Source organism: Musa acuminata, chromosome BXJ1-4 (assembly GCF_036884655.1).
Source record: "Musa acuminata AAA Group cultivar baxijiao chromosome BXJ1-4, Cavendish_Baxijiao_AAA, whole genome shotgun sequence".
Classification (NCBI taxonomy): domain Eukaryota; kingdom Viridiplantae; phylum Streptophyta; class Magnoliopsida; order Zingiberales; family Musaceae; genus Musa; species Musa acuminata.
The window spans coordinates 4,913,635-4,932,005 of record NC_088330.1 but is presented as its reverse complement, the minus strand read 5'-3'; the positions used below and the strand labels follow the sequence as shown (position 1 = coordinate 4,932,005).

The window sequence follows — 18,371 nt, the reverse complement described above, 5'->3', positions numbered from 1 at the left end:
GAACAAGAGCAACTTAATCTTTCTTATCTTGTGGTACATTACTGCAACATCAGTCACAGTGTGTTTATGGTATTAAAATAATAAGATAGCATTGAAAAATATATAAAAGACATAACCTCTTATTTGATGACTCAAACATCCAAAAGAACAAGCTACCAATCATCTCCGATATCAGCAATAGAAGATGTCATCCCTTGTGATGATGCCAAAGTTGCAGTTGTATCACCACCAAGGTAATCTTTTAGCTTGTTCAGGTCATCAGCAACACTGATCATGGTTGGTCTGCTTGCAGGAGCCTCCTGTGTGCAATGAAGACCCAACTCGATCATTTCCATGATTGCAACTTCGCATACTCTCTTAACTTCATGGCTTTGTTCCCTTATATTCTTCACCAAAGAGGAGTCCACAATGTTCACCAAGCGACTGCCATAGTGCCTTTTCACCCAGTTGATCAAGCTCAGATCCTCATTGAACATGTCCTCTGTTGGTCTCTTTCCGGCAACCATCTCCAGCACAACGATGCCAAAGCTGTAGACGTCCCCTTTTGTTGATGCAGGTCTACCATGTCCATACTCTGAGAAAAAGGGAATCTTTCAATCTTCAATCATTCAATGAAGCAACAAACTAAAATGCTTAGGCTTGTAAGTGCAAGCTTGACTATGTTTTATGTGTATACGTATGTTCAAATGTCATGCACTATATATCGAGTGAAGGATTAACTTGGGCAGTATCTGATCCAAGTTTTTACCTATAAAATGCCAATCATGAAGCCAAATCATAGGCCAAGAAAGCGAGTATCATTCTGATGTCAACTCCGGATAACAAATCATCGACGGACATAGATTTCATTGTGTTTAGGACACAGGAATTTACCTGGAGCAACATATCCAACTGATCCACGCAGCAGATTCGTTGTGGAGTTTGTCATGCGGCCAGATGATGCATTCCCTTCTCCACCTGGGCTAACCAGCATCGCGATACCGAAATCTGAAACCATGGCGGTCATGTCGTCGGCGAGGAGAATGTTGCTCGGCTTCAGGTCACAATGGATCACCTGCACCGGCGCATGGTGGTGCAAGTAGGCCATCCCTTCGGCTACGTCGCTGCAGATGCTCACTCTTTCAGTTAAGCTCAGCCGCGGGCTCATTCGATCTCCCTTGGGGTGTAGATGATCTTCTAGGCTGCCTTCGCTCATGAAAGGGAACACCAGAGCTTTGAATTCCGGAAGGCTGCAAGCTGTTGTGATCCCCATCAGGTTCCTGTGGCGAATTGTCTTGAGGACCTCACATTCTCTGTTGAATGTTCTTGCAGAGTTGTGATCCTGCAGCTGCAGAACCTTAACGGCGAGGGAGCTGCCGTCCCTCAGCATTGCTCTGTAAACATGCCCGAAGCCACCTGACCCTATCAACCTGCTTTGGTCGAATCCTCCTGTGGCTTCCCAAAGCTCTCTGTAGGTTACTCTTCGATGACGACTCGACAAGTTTGCAGAATGCCAGCTCCCATCCACTCCATTTCTCAGAAACGCTGTGCCTCTGCGTGCCTTGGCTGCTGCGACGCAGGTAATCGTAAGAAAGAAGAGCACCATGAAGATGGTACTTACGAGCGACACTAGGAACTTGAGTGTGTGTGTTGAGTGGGAGCTGCGGAGTCGTTCTACCCCGCAAGGTTCGTTCCCTTCCAGTGATTCTTGAGTTAAGTTATCGAATACACCGCCACAAGGTAGAGCACCACTCAACCGGTTGTATGACAGGTTGAGCCGCTTGAGGTTGATGCAGTTCCGAAGTGACTCAGGAACTCCACCAGAAAGGGAATTGGAAGAAAGATCGAGGGACTCGAGGTTGCGAAGATTGCCGAAGGTCTCAGGGATTGGCCCTTGAAGAGAGTTGTGAGACAGATTCAACAGATGAACATTCCTACAAAGCACTCCTACTTCAGGAGGAATCGAACCACTGAGATTATTCGAGGAAAGATCAATCTCCTGAACCATTTCCATTTTGCTCAGCTCCTTAGGAAGCATTCCTTGCAGTGAATTATGTGATAGGTCGAAGAAGAACGCCATGGTGCTCAAGCTTGCTACTTCAGCTGGTATTGCTCCGGTTAGCTGGTTGTGTGACAGGTTCAACTTCTCCAGCTTCATGCTTCCAAGGCTTGAAGGTATTGATCCCGCAAGTAAGTTTCCACCCAGCAGCAAATACCTCATGCTACGCAGCTTCGACACAGATGATGGAATTCTACCCGAAAGCTTATTCCGTGAGAGATCCAGACTTCCAAGTTTGGTTGAGATATCAGGAAGAGAAGGAAGTTCTCCATGTAGAAGATTGTCACTGATCCATATCCTCTCTATCTTGGGAAGAAGAAATAGCTGCAATGGGATGGTTCCTTCCAGGAGATTCCGGGACAAGTCGAGTGATGTTAGGTTCCGAAGGTCGGATACATCCGAAGGTATCGCTCCACGGATTCTGTTATCCTGCAGAAAGATGATCGAGAGATTAACATGAAGAAGGCCAGCCATGGAGGGAAGTGTGCCTCTCAGATCATTTCCCGCAATCTCAAGCTCTTCCAGTTGAGTCAAGTTCGAAATGGCCCTAAAGAAGTGGTTGAGTTCTTCACCTTCCTCATCACTCGAAAGCTTGTTGTAAGAAAGAGACAGTGACTTCAAGGCCGGCAAGTGCACTACAATCTCAGATGGCAGTCCACCACTAAGAGAGTTCATATGCAAAGCAATTCCGGTAAGATTTGTGGCATTGGAGAGAGAAGCTGGAATGCTTCCTCTCAAGCTATTCCGAGCAAGGAATAGGCTTCTCAGGTGATTGAGAGAGGTTCCTATTTGCAGAGGAATCGAACCCTCGAAAGAATTGTTGGAGAGGTCTACATACTTCAAATTGGTGCAGTTGTGGAAGATGGAGGGAGGAAGCTTCCCTTCGAGTTCATTGGAAGGAAGGTCCAAATACCAAAGATTTGCAAGCATGCCGAGGTTATCAGGTAATGTATGCTGTAACTCATTGTTCCTGAGGCTAATTACACCCAGATCAGATAATGCTCCTATCTCACCAGGAATGGACCCTCGAAGGAAGTTATATGATAGATCGAGGACTTGAAGCTGAGAAAGGTTGGATAGAAATGGTGAGATTGTTCCATGCAGAGATCGTTGAGGTAGAACGAGTTCCTTTACTCTTCCGCTTGTGTCGTTGCAAGTGATGCCAATCCAATGACAGACATCAGTCGATTCATTCCAGTTGCTCAGCACATTGTCTGGGTCTCGTATGCCTTCTCTGAAAGCCAAGAGAGCCATTGCATCAGTGATGTTTGAAGTGCGGAGATGCAATGTTGGGTGGGGAAGAAGAGAGAAAAGCATGAAGAGGACATGGACTATGAAAGAGGTAGGATAACCCATAGGAGGGATGAATACTGTTGATGCTGAGAGTTGTAGTTTCTAAGCCAAGCATGGATGCATGGCTACATGTGGCTATTGCAACCTATGCTCAACATAGCCTTAAATAAGGAAGACAATGTGGTGCAGAAAGTGACTGACTGCTGGGATAACTATGTGATGAGAGTTTCTTCAGGTGATGCAGCAACCACTTCTCTTCCTAGTGGGAAGGGACCTACTCCATTTAGTGTCCTTCCTTCAGTCTCCTTTTAATATTTTTGTCTCAATTTGAAAGAGAACATGGCACTAAACAATTATTTGATAGTTTAAGTAGTGATGTTTATCATTGCTCCACCCTAAACTTTCTTCTAGGATATGGTAATCTTCTCATTTTCCTGTCTAGGTTGGATCCTAGTCATGCAAGTAATTGACACTTGCTCTTCATCTCATTACTTGCTTCATGTTCCTCCTCATCTGTGGTTGAAGGTCAATGAATAGTCTCTTGTTTCTCTCTCTGTGTGAATATCCAAGGAGACTGGAGAGAGTCAAAAGGGGTTGTAATCTAGTGAATGGCCATTGGAAATCTGAACAAGATCTTCAGTGGGACTAAAAGGTCTTGGATTTTAGTTAGATGGATTGGTGCCACTTGTGATGTCTATATAATCTCACTTGCCAAAGTCTTTTGTCTTAGTAAAACGACATCATCATCATCATCATCAAAAATGAATTAAAACACTTAACCAGCAAGCTACATTGTAGTTTTTGATCTGAAACAAGGTTGTCATGAACCATATTGTCATCTCCATGTCTTAGAAACTCTGATAAAGATGATGGATTCAGAAGATAGTTCACTTTAGAGGCATGGCTACTTTGAGACATGATTGTACTTTGGACATACATCTAAGCTGGCATGAAAAATTCTGATTCAATAGCTCACCAGAAAATTAGCATGCATGACTCCAAGTCAACAACCCTTCATAGTCTGTGCCCAAATTTGCTGCTCAATGTTTCTCCATCTGTTTCAGTCATTAAAAGGTCAATCTATCTAGGATGAGCCTCGTGTGACATGCTTCACCTCATCAACATTTCTGGTGGTCAAGCTTCCACTTCAATCTGCCAAATAATCTAAGACCATGTAGCAAATTCTATAATGAACATGACCATAATGGAGATTAGTGCTCCTTTATCAGATTCAGATGAAAAGATCTGCCTTTGCTATGAGTAATTAACTCATCTACTTACCCACTCACTTAAAGAAGAACAGATGGATGCAATGAAACTTCACAGTTGATCATCATGTTTGACTTGGTCTTTCACATTCCTGTTTTCTTGTGAGAACTGAGATGTCAAACAGTGTGTCTCATCGATTCTTTTTGCAACAAACAGAAAAGAGCAATGGATCCACAGGTCAACTCTTTCAGTCTTCGTGTGCCATGATGGCTCTCAAGAAACCACAGCAAGTTGGTAGGTGTAAAAGGAAGCTTTAGATGTTGTGGAAGATTATGCTTAGATATATCTGCAAGGATAAGACTGTGTACTTTGCAGACAAGGTAAATAGCTGCAACCTAGTTGTAATAACTTAGGGTTTAAAAACCTCTAAAAGGATTTGTGAACACATCATGAATAATTCAATGAACATTAAGAATTTATTTTGATCATTTTACCCCTGGATTTTAGGTCAATCGATAAGGTCTGTTTGAAGAAGTAGAAAGGGAAGATACTCAATGATAGTGTGTGGACTACATGATTTAAATCTTTGTAGATAACCAAACCATATCAACTTTGGTATGTTGAGCAGTCCAAAAGATTGATTTGATTTGAATTAATATGGTAAATGTGTACGTTAGTCAACAACTCAATCCGCCAAAGCATGAAAGAGAATCTTTCTACTCCCCTTGGGATTGTTTAACCCTAGTCAAAGTCAGCAGCCTAGCATGAAACACCACTCTCTTCTTTCCTCGTACCTTCGTTGATCCTTAGGTACGAAGGGAATGTACACTATTAACTCTAGAGAACAATCTCTTGTGATGATCGCATCTTGTCGTGGGCCATTCTCTATCGTCGCCTATGGTTTCCCGTTCTACAGTCACCATTGCCTGTGGATGTTGAAGCTTGCTTCGAGCTCCTTTAAGGCTCATCGGAGTCTCCTCGGCACCGCTAAGGTTGCACAAGCTACCATCACTACTTCCATGTTTCATTGCCCAACGGAGGATTGATAGAGGCCCAATCTGTCCGGAGTGGTTGCAAGCTATTTGCAATCACCGGTTGGCCATAAGATGTCGTTTAACCGAGTGATGACGTGGAGTCACTTAGGCTACCTAGCTGACTAGATAATGAGGTGGCACCACATAGGTATATCCCATTAATATGATATCTAAAAGGGATTGAATCCCAGCACGTAATTCTAAATCATCCTAACTAATGTCTTTCTCATATCATTGATTGAGTTAAATATTGAAAGAGCTTGTAATCACGTTTGCAATATAGTCTTACAAAATCATTTGACTTAAAGAGAGATTTTAAGAGATAAAACAATAAGAGATGTTTACCTTCGATTTGTCTAATTTGATATGACATATTTTAGAGAATGAATTAAGTTTGATCAATTTTACTTTATTGAGTTGGCCATCATTTTATGATATTAATAAATAATAATCATGATTAATAATAATTAATTAAGATTTGTAAAAAGGATGCGAAGGAGTAAGACATATATTATAAATATAAATATTGGAGGATATATATATATATATATATATATATATATATTAGTATCTAGAGTGACAATATGTAATTTTAAGATGGTGAAAGGATACATATGTAAATCTCAGTGCGGCACGAATGAAATATAATTTGTAACACATGTAGTTTTATATTTATTATTCATATCCGACCATAATCACATAGTTCTATTATCTCTTGTAGTTAATTATGTTTAGTATCTTAATTTATATATTTTAAAAATTATATTAATATTTCTATACTTATGAAAGTAAAATATTTAATCTTGTTTCTCCTTGTTAACTCTACTGATGGAAAATATCATATGTATTGTTATATATAGAAATGATGCTTAAAAAAAAAAGATAATTTTAATCTTCACCATCCAAAGATATTAATTTCACAAGGAGAACTTTTGTGAACATTCACTATCCTAATATTTATATACTAATATTGTCACTCTAGATACTAATATTTATATTATAAATATAAATATTGGAGGATATATATATATATATATATATATATATATATATATATATATATATATATATATATATATATATATATATATATATTAGTATCTAGAGTGACAATATGTAATTTTAAGATGGTGAAAGGATACATATGTAAATCTCAGTGGGGCACGAATGAAATATAATTTGTAACACATGTAGTTTTATATTTATTATTCATATCTGACCATAATCACATAGTCCTATTATCTCTTGTAGTTAATTATGTTTAGTATCTTAATTTATATATTTTAAAAATTATATTAATATTTCTATACTTATGAAAGTAAAATATTTAATCTTGTTTCTCCTTGTTAACTCTACTGATGGAAAATATCATATGTATTGTTATATATAGAAATGATGCTTAAAAAAAAAAGATAATTTTAATCTTCACCATCCAAAGATATTAATTTCACAAGGAGAACTTTTGTGAACATTCACTATCCTTCCGGATGACCTATCCAATAGCAGTGTTAATGACAATTTTCATATCTTACATCGTCTTAGTTCTTCTATTTTGTTATTCTCTTCTCCAACTTAGTTATTTTCCTAAACTTTTGGATAGTCAATCCACCTGTGCGCGATACTCATATCCTATACTATCTCATTTCTACTACTTTGTCGATGATAAAATTTAAATTATTTTTTAATCTTATTTTAGTGCCATTTGTGTATCTGACAATACGTGTAATATCTTTCATCAATTAAATTAAAATAAAATAAAATAAAATATTTTATTTTATAAGTATAAAAATATTAATATAATTTTTTATAGTAAACTAAAGGGGGTAATATTTAGTTATGTTTCCTATTATAGTGTCCGTTGGAGATGATTCCTTTTAATTAACGATATATATGCTCTTTAGCAATCACACGGTTCATATCCAAAGCTGATGACTGAACCCGTGAAGTAGGTGCCAGTTAACCTTACGAGCGTCCCGCGATGTCACCACACCACACTCTCGTGTAACCCTAACCCAAGGAATAACCTTTACGACCACCCTTCTCACTGTCTCTCTGACTCTGCGCTTCTCCTTGCGATTCGATCGGAAATGGTGAGGAAACATCGCTTTGCACTCTGTCGAGCTTCGTTTTTTCAATGATCAGTGTCGGTTTGGAGTCAAAATTAAGTTTATCCGGGCCTGTCAATCTTTCGTTTCTTTGCCACTCTCGTTCACTTTAATTCATGTCCTTGAGATGGAAGAAGCATCTGATTCTGATTCTATATAGACTTTTGAGTGAAAAAAAGGGGATGTTTTTTTACCCTAGCTTCTTCCACTTGTTGATCCGGAAGAATTACATCGAAGTAAGATCGATTGGCGCTGAATTGGGAAATTATGGGAAGAGGAAACGGGATTGTCTAGGAAAAAGATGAGATTCAGGTTCCATCGGTTTCAGTAATTTGATGGTTAGAGTGGGTTCTTCTAATGTATAAACCTTTTCCCATATTGATCGGACAAAAAGGAGAACTTTTGGTATTTGCCTCCGGTGGGGATGAATTTGGTATACTGCTATCCAGTTGTAAATCGAGATACTTGATGCTTTTACTTGAACCTGGTTGATATACCTAACCCTGCTTATAAAAAATAGGATGTTAAATATCAAGTGGTAGAGTAATCCAAGCACAATCCCAATCTTCAAATGATATGAGTTGGCTTTTGATTGGTGTCTTGGAATCTGACATAATCCGACCTGATTCATAAATAGTACATACATAAATTTATACTATTTTTAGTAAAAATAAATACTAAATATTGCATGACCCAGCTGTACCTAAACCATTAACTTTAGTTGTAGCTGCAATCTGAGTTCTGATATGAGAGTTCCATTCTAAGTCAACTATTCTCATGATCTCTTAATACCTATAAATTATCAAATCATGACATAAAGCACTGCTTTGAACTTTATAGAATGTCTAAACTATGAAACCTCGTGATTCGTTTTAGGAATAATTGTCCCTAGATTTAAAGATAGGCTGATATTATAGTTGCTTACAGAAGCCTGTTATTAATATATGCTAATGCTTATTGACCGGTAGAATACTGCATATAAAAACCACCGTGTTATGTTGCTTGGAAATTCTTTTTGTTTGTGCTGAGACAAACTTCGTTCTGGAGTCATGTTATCGTATTTTTTTGAGACCTTTTTCAGCATTGATGTAAACTGAAGCCTAGACTGGTAGCATACTGCATAGACAATTTTTACTTGTTTTGTCATATGTTTTCTTCGGAATAATGTTGCCATGACCCTATGCATGTTTTGCTTCAAAAAGTTGGTACTGATTCAAGTGGTTTTATTTTTATAGACACCAAAAAAATCTGTCAAATATTTTTGAAAGATATTGCCTTTTGACATTGATGGTGCTGATCCTTGCCTTGAACTAGCATATGTAAGTATACAAACATTATATGGATGGTGCTATTTAGATGAGTTAAACTGCCCATGAAAATCATAGGGGTAATATCACCTCTGGCACACCTGATGGGTAGTGTTTTTATATTTAAGTGGAGAGAATAATCCTGAATTCAGTGGTAATGTTGCCTCGTACACCTTATGATTGTAATTCGTGTATGTGGATCCCACACATAAGATACGCGAGAGATGTCTTTACCCCTGAAAATTTTAGGAGTGATTCTGTCCAAGCTTTTTCCAACATGATGTTGATGTTCTCATTGAGTTGGGCAGCTCAGTGCTGTATGCTTCAAGCTGCATGTAAATCTTTTGAACTAAGAAGCTGATTTCTCTTTTGATCCCTGAATCATCAAAATACTTGTTTCACTGAATTAACTTTCACTTTGGGACTTTACTCATAAATGTATCAATTTTGAACTATGATGGTAGGATTGGAGTATAAGATCAGCTATGAACATTTTTTACTTGATTCTGGACTAGCAAAAAGCACAAAACAGGAGTACTATATGTCACGTTTCTGATATCTTAGGCACTACATAGTTTACTAAGTTTAACCTTTAATGAAGATGTTTCAGATGTTTACTAATTTGTGTTGTTACAAAATATACAGGCAAACAGGCACACCATTATTTTGATGCAATCATCTCCGAACAGGGCAACCAGAACATTCATGGACTATGACTCTATTAGCCAGGCTATGGACGGTACAAACTCTTTTATGCTTTAACATGCTGATATTTTCATGACTGTTCATAAAAGTTCATCACTGGATATTTCTTATCTGGTAAATGTGTTTTTTACGGAGTCCTTATATATCCAATTTATGAGAAATTAATGAAAGTTGTGGTTATTCCTCCTGGATTCAGATAGTAGAATTGTGAACTTTGATTGTTCACTTGAACTGAAGTCTCCATCATTTTCATTAGATAATGTATATTAAGAATGTATAACATTTACATCATTTATGCAAGGTACATCAAAATTTAGGTAGATAAATAGATATATGGATGATGTCTGCTATTTGCTTGTGTTGAGCAATGCCAATTTGTGAAGTTAATTTGTATTATTATAAGCTAACCAACATATATACTTGATATAATGGAACTTTATTACTATTTTTACAATTCCCTTGCTACCCATACTGCCAGATGACTCTTGACACCCTCCAAAAATTATCAGAAATTGTTCCGAAATCAATGTAGATATTTTCCTTTCCTCAGGCCTTCTATTTAAACTTGGAAGTTTTAATGGTTATGCATTATTTTATGAATGCTTGGCCAACTACACTCTGACATTTATCTACCTGTAAGCCTGATGTAATTGTTGAATCTTGGTTTCTCACATGAAGCCTTACTGTCTTTAAGTTATTATTATTATTTTTGTTTCTAACTTCTAATCCTATCACCATGTAATTTGAAGGAGTGGATGCTGACCTTGTGCATTTGTTAAAAAATTTTAATTTCAGATATGTAGATTCAAGTGGCAACCATCTGTAGAAGTTCACTTTTTCTCCTTTTTTTTTGCAAGAACTTTTCTATTTGAACTGCAAGGTTTCAGCCTCAAATTAGTGCCCTAAAGTTCTGTCACAAGGCTGTGGTTAAATTCTATGTCAACATAGTCATTTCATGTCAATACAAATTGTAAGGTAGGTCGTTTGAAAAGGTTCCTCGATTCTTTTTAGTTTCTGGTGTTTTTGAATATGGATGAAACTCCCTGCATGCAGGGCCACAATTTAGTAGCGATAATACTGTCAATATCTTGGGGTAAGTTTTTAGCACGCCCTGTTCTATGCCATGGTTATATGCTTTCTTCTTGGTGACCTAGTTGGTTGTTGTCCCAACAATGCTCATTTACTGGTGTATTTGTTTTTCCCTTTTTTTTTTCCTTAATGAGGTTGATCTCAACTGTTTCATCCACCTGATGTTTCTCAAATAATTGGGTATTGCTCGCATTTACAGGAATTTGTGGGTTGTACGAAAGAAAACTCAAGGAGATAAATCCAACCATCCAAAACATCACCTACGACATTTCAGATCTTTATAATTTTATCGATGGCCTAGCAGACCTCAGCGCACTGATGTAAGTATCATCATCTACACTTCCTGCTGCAGTAATTTCTTTTACCTACTAAATGAAATGTGTTATTTTCTTTCTGCTTGCAGCTTTGAGCACTCAATTCAGGCGTTTCTACCATATGACCGGCTGTGGATCAAACAACGGATGTTTCAGCACCTCAAGAGATTGGCTTCAAGTTAAATTCCGCTGGAAAAATATAGGATGAACAATGTGCCTCACTGCACTATGCTATTACTCACTGTTCAAATAGAAGGGAGCATATATTGGTACAGAATTCTGTTATTAGAATCTGAGTTTTTTGTTCATCTGCTTAATGTGGTTTACTGTTGATATATTTAGAACTGATGTCTGCCTTTGTACTCTTTTCCAGTTTCTTCATTAAGATGATTAGTATTATAAATTCTTTGGAGTTCTCATCTGGCATCATATTTCTCTTAAAAGTAAGTATTACACTGCATGGAATAGCCTTCAAATGCCTATGAGCCTTGGCATATAAATAATATTGCACATGAATTAGCCACTAAATTTCTCTTAGTTCTTTCTAAGTCGAGATTTACCTAATTTTTGAGCTTTCTAATTTATCCTCGAAGAATAATTCTTTCTGAATGAAATAAATATGGTTAATTATATATTATCTCCCCTCCCTCACTTGATTCCTATTAGAATCGTGATCTCTATACTTAAAAAATTTAGGATCATGATTCTGAAAATAAAATAAATAATTTTATTTGTCCTAATGTTGTCAATTGTATTGACGGAAAATATAACATGTAATATCATGTGTTGGATCGACATAAAAATAATAAGTAAAAAAAAATAATTTTAATATTTCTTCTGTTTTTAATAAATTTATTAATAAAAAACAATTTTATATAAATAAAAAAATATTAAAATTATTTTTATACTTATTATAATATTATGATAAATAAAATTATTTATTTTACTTTTAAAACTATAAGGATGTTAATATAATTTTTTTTAATACAAAGATATGATTCTAGATCATAGGATTCAAATATAAGGGATAATATATAATTAATTCAAATAAAATCTGAAGTGTTCCTACAGGGATAATATATAATTAACTCAAATAAAATCTAAAACATGACCAATCTAGATAACAGAGGAATAGAAATCCCATAGATCTCCCATATATCTGGTAGAGAGCTTCTATCTTGGATTAACAGAAAGCACAAACATAACAAGGCATCTGGCAGCAGTGCAACAGTAGGAACTTTATGCAATGACCATTTCTTTCATATACACGTTGAAAAATGGGGATTCCCTCAATGGTTACAATTGGAGTCTCACAATTGTGAATCCACAGGTCAGCTCAACTTGTTTGGCCAATATGGATTTCCAAACAGCTTATACAGCAACATGGACTGATACACTTCATGAAAACACACAAGTTCACACTACAATGCAAACCTACATTTACAGGGCCAATGTCTAAAACCCTGACATACATCTACACTACTATTTCTATACATCAAAAGCAGGAAGGACGATGAATTTTTGAAGAACATATGCATGAAAGTTAGTTTGATGGGGAGCTATCTTCTTCGTCTTCTGCGATATTGAACAAGAACTGAGGCAACGAGGCAATGCGAGGGAGATGCATCAGCAGCTCCCCAAACGAATCTTTCCTTGAGATGCTCGCTGCCGTCTTGGCACCTGAGATATCGTTGAACTCGCCTTCGGTAGGTGGAGTGTGCTTCTCTGATGTACCATCATGGAAGTCATTGTCACCAGCGTTTGTCTGCTGGCTGTGGACTGTGCCAATATCTTTCTGGAGCAAACTGCAAAAGGAATTCACCTTTGACATGACAGATTTTTCATCAGAGGCAGGCATCTGAGAATCACTGAAGAGGCTCTGAACCAACTCTTCCAACATCTCTTTGTCAGGTATAACCATACCCGACAACTCAGGATTCCCCCAACTGATCTGCTCAGAAATGCAATGCCCTATTTTGTTTACAAAGTCGTTAATGGACATCGAAGGCTTGAGTCCAGGGAATTTCCATTGATTCCAGCAGTTTTGATTCTTTGTCTCTTCAGTTTCCACCATACTAATTTCTTTCACCACCCGACGTTCTCTCACTAAAACAAAGTAGAAGATAAGAAAAAAAAAGGATAATTGCAAACAGTAAATTGCATTGCAGGTTAACTGATCAATAAATTAACATCAAATGAACTCTGTGGTAAAGGAACAATAGAAAAGAAGGAAACGGAAGTTGTGGGTCATATCTATCGCCAGAAAAGATACAAATCAATGAACTGATGGAATTAAAAAATCTATCACCTTTGCTCCAAACCATAGTTATCAGAACTGGATCAGACTGGACTTTGACTGAAAGAAAAGAAAACCAAGGCCCTCTTCCATTCGGGTCCACTTATAAGCTTAGATGAACAGAAACAAAAGGCAAAATCTGGATGATGTCAAGCTGTATGTACTATACTAACCAATCTGCTCGGAGCCACCAGAGGAGGACAAGAAGAAGTGGAGATGGAAAGGAAAGGAAGGGGAAGAAGGATAAGAGATGAGGAGGAAAAGGTAAGGCGAGTAGGAAGGAGGAGAAGTGGAGTATGATGAGGAAAAAGGAAGTAGGAGGAAAACAGAGGAAGAAGAAAAGGAGAAGTAGGAGAAGAGGAGAGGAAGCATGAGAAAGGAAGTACTCGGCCATCGTTTCTCACCTTCCCAGGATGGTTTCTGACAATGCTCCTTTAACAGTGCATCAAAGGATGGCAAAGATACAAATTTAAATGTTTTCACCACATGCAAAACATTGTGCTTTACAAAAAAATAAGTTCCAAATTAATCCCTTGCCAAACGAATGGTACTAAGCATGATATTGAAATACATGGATCACAATGACTTCAATTTCATCTATTCAAGTAATATTTCAGTATTCTTTTTCTTTCTTTGTGGTTCAAACTACAAATTATAGCAATTATCCAAAAGAACCAAACAAAATAAGCAGAAAAATAGTGCTCGACAACAAAAGAAAAGCCTACTGGTTATTAGAGAAATTATGTACTTCAGTTCATAGTCTATTAATCATCAAGAAGACATGTCTTCCGTAAAACAGAAAGTGCAAAATATTTAATTTTTGAACCATTATGGCTTGAACACACTATCATACAACAGGGTTCCAAAACTACCTGAGCTTGGTGAGTGGATTTCGCCTTTAGAAACATCAGAAAATGTACCGACAGAATCCCTTACATCACTCTTAAAAGAAGTTGATGTGCCAACAGATGTAGATGCAGAATCTTGAAATTCTTGAATTGCAGATCCACATTCATCCTTCAGCTTATCAAAAGAATGGCACTTGTATTCCTCTTGATGATCAAACACAGAACTCCTTGGTTCAAAGAAAGGGCTTTTTAAAATGTTATCTGGTTCTTGACTTAGTGCATATAACCGAGGATCACATTGGATAAGCTTCTCAAAATTCTTATTTAACAGACCTTGTGGACATTGCAGAAAATGCCTCCTGTAAGAAAGCATATCAGAATTTACTACAAGTGTTGACCTATTAAAAAAAATCAAGGATTCCAAAGGATCTGAAGTTGCAAGTTATCACTCACCAGTTGCAACTTATCACTTACCAGTTACTAATTAATTGGCACGTATATAAAAAAGCATACAATTGACACACAATCTAAATCAGTCACTAGCTTTGAGACAACCACTATTTCAAATACAAATCTGAACATTATTCAATCAATTTGAAAAAGCTCATTTGAAGGCACAAAACCAAGTAGATGACTTGCAAAATGAGATGTCACCTGGTGAATTTACACAGTTAGCCAACTGTGAAAACATACAGATGCAAGTTGTCTCGTATGTAAAGTTTTCCTAGTTTTAAGTATTCTTTCAATTCTCCTTAAAGTAGATCAGCTAAGACCATCCCCATGCCTAAACACGGTCATGTAACTCACATCATTCCTTTTAGTACTTTGCATAAGTAACACATTGTCCATCACATGGAACCATATATTGTGAGTCACTTAGCATATCCAAGAAGGAATACTCTCAGTCTACCTCAATGCATGTAACAGATCAAGAAAAGATCTTGCTTACTGGAACTGGTAAAGGAAACCATGGTATGTTAACAATAAGACTAAATGGTCCAGGAAAATGCCCAGAGAAAACAGTACGTACATAGAACTGAATGTCTCATTGATCTATAAAAGTGTGAAAGGACCATAGCATCATAACACTTACTGGATATTATTTCAACATAAAAAATGAAATATGAGAAAAGCAACAAACACATTGTGCTGAGGAAGGTAAAATCCATTTGTCGCCATTTTGCTCAAATACGTAAGCATGTAAGATAATAGGCACCATTTAAAGTCTGAAGTCCCGATTCCTATATGCAGTTGTAGTCAACGAAGAGAATAAGTCAAGTGAGACTAAATCGAACTGCTCGATGAGTATAACAGTAAACTCCTTTGTTACAATCAATTAAACATAATAAATGTATTGTTTACCTGTGCATGCTTGCTTGCCCATTAGTGAAATCTGAAGTCGCCTGCCATAATGTATGCTTCCTAGGCTGTGGATTAGTCTCCCTAAAGAAAAGAGGCTGCCTTGCCAGCTGCACAGAAGATACGAATGTCTTATAAAATCGAGGAATCTTGACAAAATATTGTGATGTACTAAAGCCACAAAAAATACCACTATATTCAAAGTCTCTGGACCATTTTCTGGACAAGTTGCCCTGAGAGCTGTGATATCTGACCACTGGATCTCAATCTTGCTCTTAAGACCACCTTCAAGAATTTCCCAGACAAGCTTCCGCTTTGCAAAATAGCACTTGGCTACTAAATCTCCTTCATACCTTGATGCATACTGTTAAAAAGGCAATAAATTAATCATTCTTAATTCCACCTACTTGTCTTGAAATCAGAGTTAGGAGTTGCTCATAGGCCAAGATCCAACCAAACTAGAATACAACATAAGTGTGTGGTGCAAACTAAGCCAATCTTATAGTATAGCGCCAAAGCTGATAATCACATAAATGATCAACATCTCAATTTAATATGATGATAAGCCATGCCCATGGCTCCTCAACACGGGCAAGGCACAACTCAATCTTTAATATTAACTGCTCAAGGTAAAAATGTTATCAATTTAATGAATCATCATTTTTAATAATTTAAGCTCATGCATCAGTAATCCCCTGCCATGTTAGATGTCAAAAAAGAAGAAAGAGAAGGATGACCATCCAGATGCTACAATTTCTATCTAATGCATGGAACTTGAAGAAACCATGAGCAATAATTTGCAAAACAAAGATATACCTTAGGTCTGCAAAGATAGCTTTCAGATTTGATAATTACAGTCTACGGAAAATGATAAAGATCTACATGATCAGATCTGCTAAAAGAATAAGAAAAACTTGGCACCAAAAACCAAAGTAATCATATGATGCAAAGTGCTCCATTTCTTTTTTCTTTTTTCTTTTTTAATCCACTAAGTTAAGAATAAAGAAAATGGAAGATCCAAAGGACATAGTTGACTTACCTCCCAAGCTCCGATCCTCAAAAGGGAAGCTGGAAAGTTAGATGCTTTTATCTTTTCAGTGTTGGCTAAAGCACAAGTGGACCTAGTATCTTTCTTGTTCTCATCCTCTAAGCTCTCATTTTTCATGATGCCAGAACCGACAGCTGCATTTGCTTGAGACAACCTCATCTGAATCAAGTTAAGCAGCGAAGGACTCTTTCGCAGACGAAGACCCAATGGGCTAGGCTCATTAAGCAGATTATGCTGGATGGCCTCTGTTGGAGGCATAGTTTCACCTGTTTCCCACTTCTGTTACAAAGGAATTTAGTAAGATTAACTTCAAAAATGTACCACACTTATTATCTTGACAAATAGATTCTGTAAGATAGCATAACAAATTGCCTATTACAAAAACATGCCAACTCAATTGTCACTAGTATGGCTCAAATCACCCCATATTAAGTAAAGGAGTATGAAAACAAACGAAGAAACCTGTCCAACATTTTCCGCAAGAAAGTTCTTTCTAAAAGCTCGTTCTTTTTACTCGGAAAAAAAGGAGCATTAGCCTTACAAGTTAAACCTCACCCATCTATTCCGGTGATGATAAAAGGCAAACTTTAATTATGTGCGCAAGATGAAAACCTCTCCTCATAATTAAAAAAAATCAATAATTATCTCACATTTAAATTCCAAAAATGAAAATAAAGAACTTTTCTTTTTTACAGTCAGTGGTCCGAATACATATTTCTTAATGCAAATCCACCGGAATCTATATGTTATTCCGCAAAGAAGAAACATCATGATAAAACATTTGCGTTATCGGAACCCTAGAACACAATCGGATCAAATTATTCTACAAATTTGCTCGCTAATCATCTGCAAGTAAAGGCAGATACAAGACAGACTAAAAAAGATTCAGGTTTTCGCTTGAGGAACAAGAAGAAGAAGAAGAAGAGAAGGAACAAGAGAGATCCACCTGTTGGGGAGGAGGGGGAGGACGAGCCAACTTGAATCGCTTATCAGGCGGCCCATGTTCGTCCTCCAACTGGTCCTCAGTTTCCACCTTCACCGGCGCCGGCAACTTTTTGATCGGCAGCTCGGAGTCCGGCCGCAGCTTGCCGTAACTCATCAGCTGAACCATCAGAGACTCCAGCAAACAAGGAAGAAAACGAAATGAACCCTTGACCGGAGATCCACGCAATCTTTCCACTCTGTCAACCTCCTCTAATCTAGATCCCAACAAACCAGAGATCTACTCGAGGGATTGGAGTTGCGATTGGGATTAGGAGAGGAGTCGAAGGAAAACGTGCGGCGGCTTCTTCCACGCTTACCTTCTCCGAAATCAATTCAATGATTCAAGGAATATAAATACACCGGACATTTGGGGGAAGGCGTCCATCTCAGCAAGCGGCCATACACGTGCCGCGGGGTAGCGGCGCGCGTGGGTTTGGAGTTTCTCCCATAGTACATTTATGCCCCAGTGGCGTTCGTTCTTCCCCTTTCATACAAGGGCAGTTTCTGCAGATAGAAAGGGTAACATGGTCTTTTGAGTCTGAAAAGAAAGAAAGGATAGGATCGTGGTGGTGATGTCGGCATGTGAGCGGGCGTGTCAGCACGTGCCGTCAGGGGGGCGGTCCGGAGACGCAGGGGACAAAGGTGGGGTCCGGTTCTGGAACCTTCACTGCTCGGGACGGGGTCCACCTGGTGGCTGGGGGCGGCGCAGGCGCATGTGGTGTCCACGTGGATTTGGAGCTAC

The 18,371-nt window shown here is 37.7% G+C and overlaps 3 protein-coding genes across 3 annotated transcripts; 1 reads left to right on the top strand and 2 right to left on the bottom strand.

The window, feature by feature from the left end:
- Window positions 1-3: 3 nt before the first annotated feature.
- Window positions 4-3,449, bottom strand: LOC135672336 (putative leucine-rich repeat receptor-like serine/threonine-protein kinase At2g24130). Its single transcript, XM_065180794.1, has 2 exons — window positions 874-3,449; window positions 4-574 (listed from the first exon to the last, which is right to left on the bottom strand). The coding sequence occupies exons 1-2, from the start codon at window positions 3,392-3,394 to the stop codon at window positions 153-155; spliced, it is 2,943 nt and encodes a 980-aa protein (XP_065036866.1). The 5' UTR covers window positions 3,395-3,449; the 3' UTR covers window positions 4-152.
- Window positions 3,450-7,512: 4,063 nt separating this feature from the next.
- Window positions 7,513-11,497, top strand: LOC103980728 (enhancer of rudimentary homolog). The gene is made up of 4 exons (XM_009397208.2): window positions 7,513-7,664; window positions 9,632-9,725; window positions 10,980-11,100; window positions 11,184-11,497. The coding sequence occupies exons 1-4, from the start codon at window positions 7,662-7,664 to the stop codon at window positions 11,275-11,277; spliced, it is 312 nt and encodes a 103-aa protein (XP_009395483.2). The 5' UTR covers window positions 7,513-7,661; the 3' UTR covers window positions 11,278-11,497.
- Window positions 11,498-12,364: 867 nt separating this feature from the next.
- LOC135643044 (uncharacterized) lies at window positions 12,365-17,966 on the bottom strand. The gene is made up of 6 exons (XM_065159576.1): window positions 17,592-17,966; window positions 16,637-16,924; window positions 15,788-15,961; window positions 15,601-15,707; window positions 14,263-14,597; window positions 12,365-13,200 (listed from the first exon to the last, which is right to left on the bottom strand). Exons 1-6 carry the CDS (start codon window positions 17,754-17,756, stop codon window positions 12,638-12,640), a joined length of 1,632 nt encoding a protein of 543 aa, XP_065015648.1. The 5' UTR covers window positions 17,757-17,966; the 3' UTR covers window positions 12,365-12,637.
- Between the last annotated feature and the right edge of the window lie 405 nt (window positions 17,967-18,371).